This window comes from Mastomys coucha, unplaced genomic scaffold (assembly GCF_008632895.1).
Source record: "Mastomys coucha isolate ucsf_1 unplaced genomic scaffold, UCSF_Mcou_1 pScaffold7, whole genome shotgun sequence".
NCBI lineage: Eukaryota > Metazoa > Chordata > Mammalia > Rodentia > Muridae > Mastomys > Mastomys coucha.
The window spans coordinates 93,906,226-93,917,930 of record NW_022196913.1 but is presented as its reverse complement, the minus strand read 5'-3'; the positions used below and the strand labels follow the sequence as shown (position 1 = coordinate 93,917,930).

Genomic DNA, 11,705 nt, shown 5'->3' with positions numbered 1-11,705 from the left:
ACCCTGGGAGCTCCGAGGGTACTAGTTAGTTCATGTTGTTGTTCATCCTAAGGGGCTACAAACCACTCCCAATTCAGTGAGTACAGCCAAGTACTTTAGATTGCGATTTGCTATTTCTGCCTTGAGTGGTTGGGGCGCTGAGGGGAGGGGAGTTGGTGTATAGCTGCTGCCATTAGCCACAACTTCTTAAGTGGGTGTCAACTTAACCGATTCTTCCTTTAACCGTGGAGCTAGTAAATATTCACTGAGGTCTACTCTTGCCTGGAACTGTTCTTTTGGGCGCTAAGGATACAGCAGGGAGTGACCACACAAACAGTTCTACCCTCCTCCTCTAACTTACATTATAATGGTAATGATGGTGCCCTAGTTAGGGTTACTGTTGCTATGATGAACTCCAGGACCAAAGACATACACAGAGGAAACGATTTATTTGGCTTATACTTATACATTTAAGAAAGTCAGGACAGGAACTCAAAGAGGGCAGGATCCTAGAGGAGGAGCTGATAAAAAGACGATGGAGGGCTACTGCTTACTGTCTTGATCGTCATGGCTTGCTCAGCTTGCTTTTTTCTATAGAGCCCAGGACCACCAGCCCAGGAATGTCACCACCTGTAATGGGATGGGCCCTCCCGCATCAGTCAGTCACTAATTAAGACAGTGCCCCACAGCTGAATCTTACGGAGATACTTTCTTAATTAATGTTTCCTCCTTCAGAGAACTCTAACTTGGGTCAAGTTGTCATAAAACTAACCAGTAACAGATGGCCACTAGAGTATATTCTGTGCTAACCAAGGTTACTTAGAGCATTCATATATCATGTTACTGAATCCTCACATATGTTAAGAAGATTATTGTCCTTGCTTAGGAGTTGAAGAAACTGAACTAAGCAGAGTTTAAGAAATCAGCCAGCTAGTAGGTAGTAGATCTAGGGGTTAAATCCATGTGACCAATTCTCTCCTTCCGCTAAGTTTCTTCCTGCCTAAGGCTTCAGTCTCCTGCTCCTCCCCCACAGCATTATATTGTCCTATTCAGTTTGTATTGTTGATTGGTTGGTTCTTTATTCATATTCTAACTAGTAAAAAATGTAAAATACTACAGCAGGTTGCAGGGTGGCTTCCAACCTTGGGAACACACACCTGCATTTTACAAACAAGGAACCAAGTTGCTCAGTTTCAGACAAATCTTGGAAATTGTGTCTGCATGGCAGCTGAAAGCCTGTCTCGGGGTGCCAGTGTGTTTTTCTTGCTGGGTAGAAGAGTTACCTTTTTAGGATGAAGCATTTCCTTGGTTGCTATAGTTCAGTTCCTGTTACAGATATGAAACAGATGGTCATATTTTTTCTAAGGGTACACAAATAACCTAAAATGTAAAATAATTGAAAGATAAATAGTAGCTATTTCTGGGTCCCCCTGAGACTGCAAAACAGGAAAAAGTATCTTTGGGAGGAATCTTGGGAGGAGTCTAAAGCGCTTGCTCCTGGCAGAATAAGAAGTAACTCAGGCAGAGAGATGTTAGCCCTGCCTTTTCAGTCTCCAAATGATGACTTAATGCCTGCTGTCATTGACTGGGCACATGGTTCCCCAACCTAGCTATGATAATGTGCTCCTAAGGGGTCTACAAATAAGGAGCCCATTGAGAAACTCTTTTAATGGGCCCAACTTTTGAAAACATTTCAGAATAGGTCAATTGTGTACATGCATGGTTTCCATTGCCAAATCAAACTTGAATTTTAAATTTAAAAACATTTAGAAAAGCATGCACTTATGCTAGTATCCAACCTACACCTACCATGTGTCAGGAAGAGTATTAAGATTACTGGATCAACGAGGCATCGGCATCGGAGCAGGCTCATGCCCTGGTGAGTGAGTCTAAGGCATGCTGATCATGAAAGAATAGAACTTTGACTTGGCAATAATACCCGAGGACCCAGAGGAGGAGCCTTACCTCAGGAGAGGTACTGTACTCACTAGCGGGGAGCTCCATTATCAAGACAACTTTGTGGGTTGCGGAGATAGCTCAGTGGGGAAAAGCAACGGCTGTGCAAGCATGAAGACCTGAGCTCAGATCCTCGGCCCCCATGTGTGTGGACTCTTACACACCTATGGTCCCAACACTGTGATGGACAGAGACAAGAACCTCTTGGGAGATTGTTAGGCAGCTCGTCTCACAGAAAACATGAGCTCCAGATTCCAAGAGACCCTGAATCAATAGACTACGGTAGAAACTAACCGGGGAAGAAACCTTGTGTCATTCTCTGACTTTTGGATGTGTACCCACCAAACACACACACACACACACACACACACACACACACATGCACACATGTGACAATTTTGTCCCCCAAAGCATGTTGGCCCAGAAGTTTCCAGTGTTGACACTTGAGCAACAGTACTTACCAAGTGAGGAGCATCTTCTAAGCAACGTGAACCTTGCTGGAAGAATTACCTCATCTAAATTACCAGGAGAAACGATGTCTCCTCAGATACCTCCCTCTAGATAAACCAAAATCCAGAGAGGACATCAATGAGTTCTGGCATGATCTGATCAGTGTAAGAAGCACAGGGCTGCCACCTTCTTAATTCCGATCATGCAGTGCTTTCTGGTATACTGTGTTGTTGGCCAAAGATGCAAAGTTGTTGCTTCCTTTATCTGTTCATCCCACAGACATCTAAAGAGCAAGTGGCATTCATTGTCCTTAGCATTGTAAAAAGGCCTTTCCTCCTCTGGATATTCTCTGAACACCATTTGATTCCATGTAAATGTCTCTCCTTTGTGGTGAAGACAGCTGCCTTTAGAGATCCTGGTGCTCCTTGGATCATGAAATCGTGAAGAGCCCATAGCCCTTTCTCTACACGTGTTTAGTTTGGATGAGTAGTGAGACACTGAGTAGGCTGCCCCAAGGAGACAGAGTGATTCTTCCCCACTTGCCCCACCCTAGCTCACATTCTCTGCTATTCATCTATTGAAGAAATGTGTTTCCTGGGATGTTACAGAGACTGGACCTGAAGAAAGAGACTGTGGATCAGGATGAGTAAAAGCTCTCCTCTTGAACTTGCTCATCAGGGATGGATCCACGTTTGTCCTATTTGCTTCAAGACTTGGGTAGACTGTATGTAAAGCCAGCATTGTAACAAAATAGTGTAGACTGGGACTGGGTGGGCTAGGAATTCATTTCTTTCTCCATTGAAAGTGAAGATGTTCAAGACCAATCTGTTGTGATCTTTGTGCAAGCTGTCTCCCTGGTTTGCAGATGGCTGCCTACATCTGTTTTTTTCATGGAATTCAGCGTCTGTGCATACAAAGATGTCTAAAGACTGTATTAAATTCTCACCCTTACCACCACATTCAACATCCTTACTGAAGTTATGTCCAAGTACAGTCATATTGGGAATTAGACTTCAGTATATGGATTTGAGGAGAGCGTTCTGCCTATAACTTTTTCAGTATGCATATAAATATTGATTATATATGTTACCTAGTGATTAATGAAATCTGTGCTGATTGATGGGATGGATAAATTAGGAGTTTTTGTTTGGTATCAGTTGGAAAGATAAAAGAAGGGACATGAACAGAGCAGGAAGTTCCTCTGTGGTACCTCAGAAAATGCCTGAATCTAAGACTAGTATGAGTTCAATCTGCAGGACTCAGTTATTTGTCTGTCTTTGCTAGAGTCTAGCTGATTGAATGCAAGGTTCTAATGGAACCATAGGCATAGTGTTACCTTCTATGAATAGTTAACCATAGCCTTGCATACTGTGTTGTTCACACACAAGGACAGTATAGAATAAACCCATGCAAAAATAAATGCAGAGGACACAGATGAGAAATTCCATATTCTACCTCTGAATTACCCACAAGAAACACTGAAGACACGCTGAGTCTGAATTTCTACATTTTCAGCACAAAGTCCTAATTCTAAGAATTGGAGTGTTGGGTTCATTTTGGTCTCAAGGCTTTTAAAACTATTTAGTGTATGCTTCTTGGGGGAAAATCTAATTTTAAAAAGAAAAAATTTTTTTTCAGAAATAAATAAATCACCTTTAAAAATTGCCTGGCATTTTAATGAACCTGTTTCTATACTTTCTTTGCATGTATTTTTGTGTTATATTAAGAACTTTATAAAAAAAATCCCTTTCCCCATATTGACACAGAATATTTATAAAAATAAACTTAAGGGTATATGTAATACTCCACCCAGAAGATTTGAACATATATACAGAGTAGGTGCTTGTATTCCAAGTAGATTCAATTTGGGGAAAGTATCCTAATATAACTAGTATACACACTAAGTACAAGAGATAACTTTTGGTTTTTATCTCAGTGTTTTAAGACAGTACTATACCAATATTGGCATATTTTTTTTAAAAAAAATCCACATCATCTACATGGATGGAAGGACCTTTAGTATAAATATTATATAATCTTCATTTCATGTGTTGAAAAATCCAATTTTCCTTTTTCCTTCTTGCTCAATGTGAATTGCATGATGAGACAAATACAAATGCCTGTGTCCCCATCTTTGAGGATGTCTTTCATCATTACTTTTCCAACACAGGCACATGGCAGGGGCTGGCCTGGTCCATGGCTTTCTCATACCTTGACATTCTTTTAGCAGTTGCAACATTTCATTCTCAGAGCTACCAAATGGGTATTTCCTAACAGAGTCCATTTTCTAGTTATAGTTAATTTCAATATGATTCATTCTCTTGAAAAAATGTTGGTTTGAGATGCGTTTTATGGTTATGAGGAAAATCCACTCCATGCTCTGCTGCTAGCAACCTTCGTACTTTGTGTTCTGAAGGAAGACTTCAAAAGCATTGTCCTAACTCTGCTTTCCCCTTTCATTCCCATATAGTTCTCTCTCTGTTTCCCTCCTTCCCTCCCTCTTTCCTCCCCTCTCTCCCTCTCTCTCCCTCCTTCTCTCTCCATATCAACTGCATATTTTTTCTTAGTTTGCTTCTGCCTCTATAATACAGTACCAACAGCCCCTAAATATTACTAATTTGAGGACATTGATGAAACTTATTTAGGGACTAGAAAGTAAAGACAACCTAGAACAGCCAAGGCCTAAAGGAAACAGTTGTTATTGGGTGATAACCATAACACTCAAGACACTGAACTAAATGCTTTTAAACATTTTTATTATATATAGCCCTAGTCCTATGGGGCAGGAACTAAACTTGTAAGTGTAAAGAATAAAAGTGTTTATTGAGTATGAGCCACATTCTGTGTTCTGAGCAAGTAACAGAATATCAGTAGTGTTATTTAATCTTCACAACACCCCCTTATAAGGTAATAATTCTGTAAAAGTTTTTCAATATGTGGCATATAAAATTGGTGATGTTCTGGCACAGGATGTTATGTCTTACAAACCTATGATGCCTGTTCAATTCACCTTGCAGCTTGGCATTTGGGCTCAGCTAATCTTGATATTAAGATTTGAAAAGAGAATAGATGAATATATTTCTTAAAGCAACTGAAGCTTGAACAACTTTGAGTATCAAAATGCCTTGAAAAGCCAAGTGTGGTAGCATAAGCTTGCAATCCTAGCCCTTGGACAGGGTGGACATAGAGGATCCCTAGCCAGCCATTCTAGCCTACTTAGTAAATTTCAGGAGAGTGCCTTACCTGGCCTCAAAAATAACAAGGTGCACAGTAGCTTAGGAACAACATCTGAGGTTGTCCACTGATCAACACATACTCCTGAACACCCATGTGTGCACATATAAACACACACACACACACACACACACATACACATACACAGAGAGAGAGAGAGAGAGAGAGAGAGATTCCTTGAGCAAGTTAAACCACCATGTATTTTGTTTCTCTCAGTTGTATCTACCTGTGTGTTAAAAAGTTGCTTTTCTAGCTGGGCAGTGGTGGCACATGCCTTTAATCCCAGCACTTGGGAGGCAGAGGCAGGTGGATTTCTGAGTTCGAGGCCAGCCTGGTCTACAGAGTGAATTCCAGGACAGCCAGAGATATACAGAGAAACCCTGTCTCGAAAAAAAACAAAAACAAAACAAAACAAAAAAAGATGCTTTTCTGATGAGTTTTTACCTCAGTCCCCTTAAGTCCCATACCAGAATGTAGAACAATGAGTTCTCTTTTCTCTGGCATGTCTACAGTTTGAATCCACAGGCAGCATCACGCTTCCTCCGCTCACTTCTCACTCCAAAAACGGGGCCCCGCCAGAACACACAGGTCTCATCCTGTACCTGTTAAATTCCTTCCTGCAACCACATGCACAGCCATGTCCCTGCATGTACATTAGAGGCTACCTACCTACCTTCAGAGCTGGAAAGGTTATGGAATGAAGCTCACAGTAAACAGACTTTCCAATAACATTTTTCCCTCAAAGCAGCTTGGCAAACTCTTCCTTTCACCAATCTCCAGCTTTGTAAATGATCGAAAGCACCTCAGAGTTACACAGGCTTCTTACTAGAATGCCACAAGCTGTAATATGCTTTCTTCCACTGCTGATTTTATTCTTTACTGCTTAGCATTACGGGGGGAGGGGAATAAATTTCCTTACATGTATTTTAACCCCCAAAGTAACAAACTCCTTGGCTAAGAAAACATCTGGCCCAACAGGTGTCTCCTGGCATTTTCCTAGCAAATAGTACCGTTGCTTTCCATATTAAAAGATAAGGATGAAAATGCAGATCCCCTGGAGAGAAATAAGATTTATAAAATTACACTGGTGCTGCCCTGTGAATGATTGATATGAGAGCCACTCTGAAGAGAACGCTGAAATGTCAAGCAGGAGAGAATGCGCTTCCAGGGGACATGTGAGAAGCAGGAGCTGGCGGTGGCACTTGGAATACTTTGATTTTTTCACGTTTTAAGTCTGGCCTTCCAGGGAATTATTTACTATAAAAGTCACATTTTATGCTAAGGGGAAGCTCTAAAGTCGGTGTGAAAATCTTGTGTAGTTGAAACACAATGCTTCTGAAAGTTCCCATAAATAACCACCAAAGGGCAATCCTCTCCCCTTGCCTCAGAAGTCTAACATTTCTAGGTCTTTCTCTGGCTTGAACAGATAAACTGATTGCTGCTTCTTCAATGGAGTCCCCAGTTGTTTGCATGGCTGTAGGGCCTGTGTGCATAACTGTATGCATGCCCAGAGGTATGCTCGGCACAGCAAGATCCTCCCAGCTATGAGATGTGACAAATTGAATCTCATGCCCATTTAGTACAATAGATTCATTTTCTTCTCTTCTGCCCAGGCAGAAATATGCGCATGCGTGGGGATAGAGTTGTACTGGAGAGAATTTTACACAGAATTCCACTCTTTTTTTCTCACTCACTATTTATTTATTTACTTATTTATTTATTTACTAAATAAGCATAGTTGGATTTTCACAAGTTATATCATACTATTTGAATCTTCTACATATTGAACAAAATGAACAGGTCTTAGATGATCTTTAATCTCACTCCATCACTGGAGAGAAAATGGTAAAAACCACTAATGAGCAGTGGACATCTTTGATTTGAGGTCTCAGTAAGTATTGCATCCATTTGCGACTTTTACTATGTGATGTGTCCAGTGGATTCTTTTAAAAAGTCTGCTTTGATGCTAATCTCTCTTCCTTTCTCCCTATTCCCCTCTTTCCCTCTTTCTCCCACGTCCTCTTTTCTAGGTTGGTCCATTCAGGTCCAGGGAAAGGATCACCCCAGGCTGCTATGGATCTGTCCTTTGCAACACGAACTGGTACCAAGCAAGGAATTGAAACACATCTCTTCAGGGCCGAGATCAGCAGGGACCTCTCCCACTGGACAAGGAGCATAGTACAGGGGTGCCACAATTCAGCAGAGCTCACTGCCGAAATCACCACAGGTGAGTGCTGCCGCCTATGAGCTACCAATGTCCCACTAACACACAAGTATAGGGAAGCTGAAACCATAACTGCTCTGGCCCCAAAACTATTTCTATTCCTTGTGCTATAGGGTATGTAAAATTATAGCGTTGAACTTCCGTGCTTCTCAGTTAGGCATTGTTTGTCCTCCTAAAACGTAACTGGAGGCTTTCTTTCCTACCTCATTTCACTTTCATTGAAGAGAAACTGATAACTAAGATGATCACGTCCAATCCTCCTAATTGTAACCCCATGGATGGCCTCCTAAAGGATGGGAATTTGGAGGGTATAAACCAGTAGGGTTAGGTTATTGGTTATAAACAACTGGAAGGGAATCTGAGTGACTTACCAAAGAATAGTATTGGTAGTAAACTGAGCTCAAAACTGGGGACTCCGTTCATTAGAAATGATAGGAAAGAAAGGTGCCTGAGTTGGGGGAAGCAGAGCAGAAGGAAAGTTCCAGAACCCAGCAGAGCTCTCTCTATCCCTGGCACAAATGAAGAGGCAGAGACAGGTTGGAAGAAGTCCACTGTCAGAGAGAGCTCCCCAAAATGACTAAGAAAGGATGTGTGTGTGGAAGGAAGGACCTTTCCATTCCATGTCATTTACTGCATCCCTACTCTACACTAGGCAGTTTTTCTTATAGTAAAAAAACAACCTACTGTGTGTCCTAAAGCAACCAGTTGAAACAAAAGCCAATATTGTTTTAATGAAATAAGGCGAAACTAGAGATATCAATGTTAATATTGTCCTGTTTGGTGGAACTTTTAATTCTGGGGTGTCAGTGTACATGTATGTGGTGTGTGTACATACATATGTGTATATGTGCAGGTATGTATGTGAACTCATGGCTGTGCATGTGTGTGTACAATACACACCATAAAATCATATGCATTAGCTAATATGAACCCTGTATTTAACACAATGTACACAAAATATCTTATACAAACCCAGCAATGTCTGTGATGCTGTGGGTTCTAGTCCCAAGCCCTAATATGAAAAATTTCTAGTCCTGAGATCTACAGCCAACCTCTGTCAAACCTCCTGCTGACACTTATAAACAGGGCGTTCTGTGACAATTAAGCATCTCCTCATCGAGCCTCCCAGGAATTCCAAGTTCCTCACAGTCACTGCTTGTAATACTCTATTTCCCCTCTGCTGTAATGGTGCCTTGTATGTTCTTGTATGGCTTTGGAGGGGGGCAGTAGAGGCTTGTAGTCAGTCACTCCACTCATGCTTGGTCATTTTGAATAGCAATTGACCTGGATGCACATCCCAGCTCAGTCGGTTCTTAGTCATTTCCTTCGTCTCTTTGTTTCTTCCACCCCACAGCTATAATCAGAAAACAGGACCCACTTCTGAGGGTCCTGTGAAGAAGAACGATTATCAGCTGCTACTCATAATTATTATCCAAGTCTTATATGGCCTAATATAATAAGCTCAGTGAAGCTATCTAAATTTAAATTAATTAAAGCTTAATAATTCCCTCAGTTGTGTCATCTTTCCTGCTTCTGAGTCACCTGTGCTAAAGAGCTACCTCTCAGGATGGTGTAACTCTCCATCAAGCCCCACTATGCCAGTGTGCTCTAGCGGATGAGGACTCCCCACCGAACAGTTAGAAAGTTTGTACCAAGATTTTCCTGTGCCAATAACAAAACAATAATTTTGTACTCAGAGGCATGGATTGCTGAGCCTTTCCTCACCCCAGAGATACACATTCAGCACACAGTAGTGCATGAGAATTCTCATATAACAAATCTAGGAAGAGATAATGCTATGGGGGCACAGGCCACTCTTTGAGGAGAACTGTAATAGGGTGTCACCTCTCTTAAATACCCAGGAGTATTTAAGTGTGTCCTAAAAGATAGGACACACAATAGCATGTGATGGTGTTTTTTTCAAAATGTCTCTAAATGTGTAGTAGAATTTCTGCTGTAGTATACCCGAGATAGTATTTTTTACTTTATTTTTAAAATAGCATGTCAGCATGTAGCCTAGATATGCCTCAAACTGACAGTCTCATCAAATGCTTCGATTACATAGACCACCATGCTCATGCTTGGCTTGATGAATTTCTATTAATGATTATCTTAAAACTAATTGGTGTCCCTAAACATTTCTTGTCATTGCTGATGACCCATTAGGAATGTTCCTGAAGGTTGTGTGGCTACGGTATCTGGCATGAGAAGCAGGCTCTGAACACAAAAGTTGGAAGATACTCAAGCCACTCAAATGCTGAGTTTAATAAAGTTGTAGATGTATGCCAGTGAGGTTCAGACTCCATGTAATGATTTTAGGAAGGAGTAAAGGTGTCCATGAGGATTTGGTCTACTTTATATATAAACACTATCTCTCTCAGTAGCAAAATCCCAAGGCTGATGGCATAGTAGCCAAAGGAGTATTACAGGGAATTATGCAACCTGAGCTAGGAGAAGGGTAACAGAAGTGTGACAGAAGTAACTGAAGGCACACCACAGCTCCAGCTTCAATGATGCCTCCAGACACTTGGCAAAAATGACTTCTGTCTTTATCAGAGCTTCCTTTGACATGGTCATGTGTTTAGTTTATTCCGTGGATATTGAGAACATGTTTGGAAAATTGATTCCACCCAATAAAGGCCACTGATACTATATGATGTTGATTGGAATCAAAGCACACCACAGCTAATTGAGGATAACTAATCACATAACTTTACTATATAGGAAGAGCATGAATAGAACTATGCTTAGAACTTACTTACTTATGCTGCAGGTACAAGAAATGAAAATTTGCAGAAAGGGGGAAGTCAGGGTGGGAAGCCATTGCTACCTTTGTGACACTAGCCTTGGCTGTCCCTGGATTTGGGGTGAAGATGGTAGCAGGCAAAACACTCAGATCTATCAAGGAAAACCTTTGAAAAATATGAGCTCTGTGCTCTAACACGCCTAGGATCAGAGGTGAGGAAGACACAACATCTGTCCCAACACCAGGAGTAACTGGGACCAGTGGGACCAGGCACACAGGAACTCTGCCAGTCCAGTGGCTCAGGTTTCTTCTAGTCCCACAACACCCAGAGGAAGCTGCACTCCCAGGTGCTCTAACAAGCCCAGGGTCACAGGATCCCAGAATCACAGGATCACAGAGAGAGATTGACTCTGAGGAGTGCTGACACAATCAGGATCACAGGAAGGACAGGCTCCAGTCAGATTTAGCAAGGGCAGGTAGCAGTAGAAATAACCAGATGATGTGGGGCAAGCTTAAGAATATAAGCAACACAAACCAAGGTTACTTGGCATCATCAGAACCCAATACTCCCACCATTGCAAGTCCTGGACACACCATCACACCGGAAACGCAAGATTCAGATATAAAATCACTTATCATGATGATGATACAGGACCTTAAGAAAGACATAAATAACACCCTCAAATAAATACAGGAGAACACAGGTAAAGAGCTAGAAGCCCTTCAAGAGGAAACACAAAAATCCCTTAAAGAACTACAGGAAAACACAATCAAACAGATGAAGGAAATGAGCAAATCCATCCAGAATCTAAAAATGGAAATAGAAATAATAAAGAAATCAGAAAGAGAGACAACCCTGGAGATACAAAACCTAGAAAAGAAATCAGGAATCGTAGATGCAAGCATCACTAACAGAATACAAGAGACAGAAGAGAGAATCTCAGGGGTAGAAGACACCATAGAAAACATTGACACAACAGTCAAAGAAAACGCAAAAAGCAAAAAGCTCCTAACCCAAAACATCCAGGAAATCCAGTACACATGAGAAGAGAAAACCTAAGGATAATAGGTATAGAAGAGAGTGAAGACTCCCAATGTAATGGGCCAGTAAATATC

At 41.3% G+C, this 11,705-nt stretch overlaps 1 protein-coding gene across 1 annotated transcript in view; it reads left to right on the top strand.

Annotated features, from left to right (window-relative positions):
• Sntb1 (syntrophin beta 1) overlaps positions 1-11,705 on the top strand; it is a 257,294-nt gene that overhangs the window by 235,930 nt on the left and 9,659 nt on the right. The window contains exon 5 of the mRNA XM_031359477.1: positions 7,650-7,846. Within this exon, the coding sequence (XP_031215337.1) occupies positions 7,650-7,846 (197 nt within the window). The remainder of the gene's footprint in view (positions 1-7,649; positions 7,847-11,705) is intronic.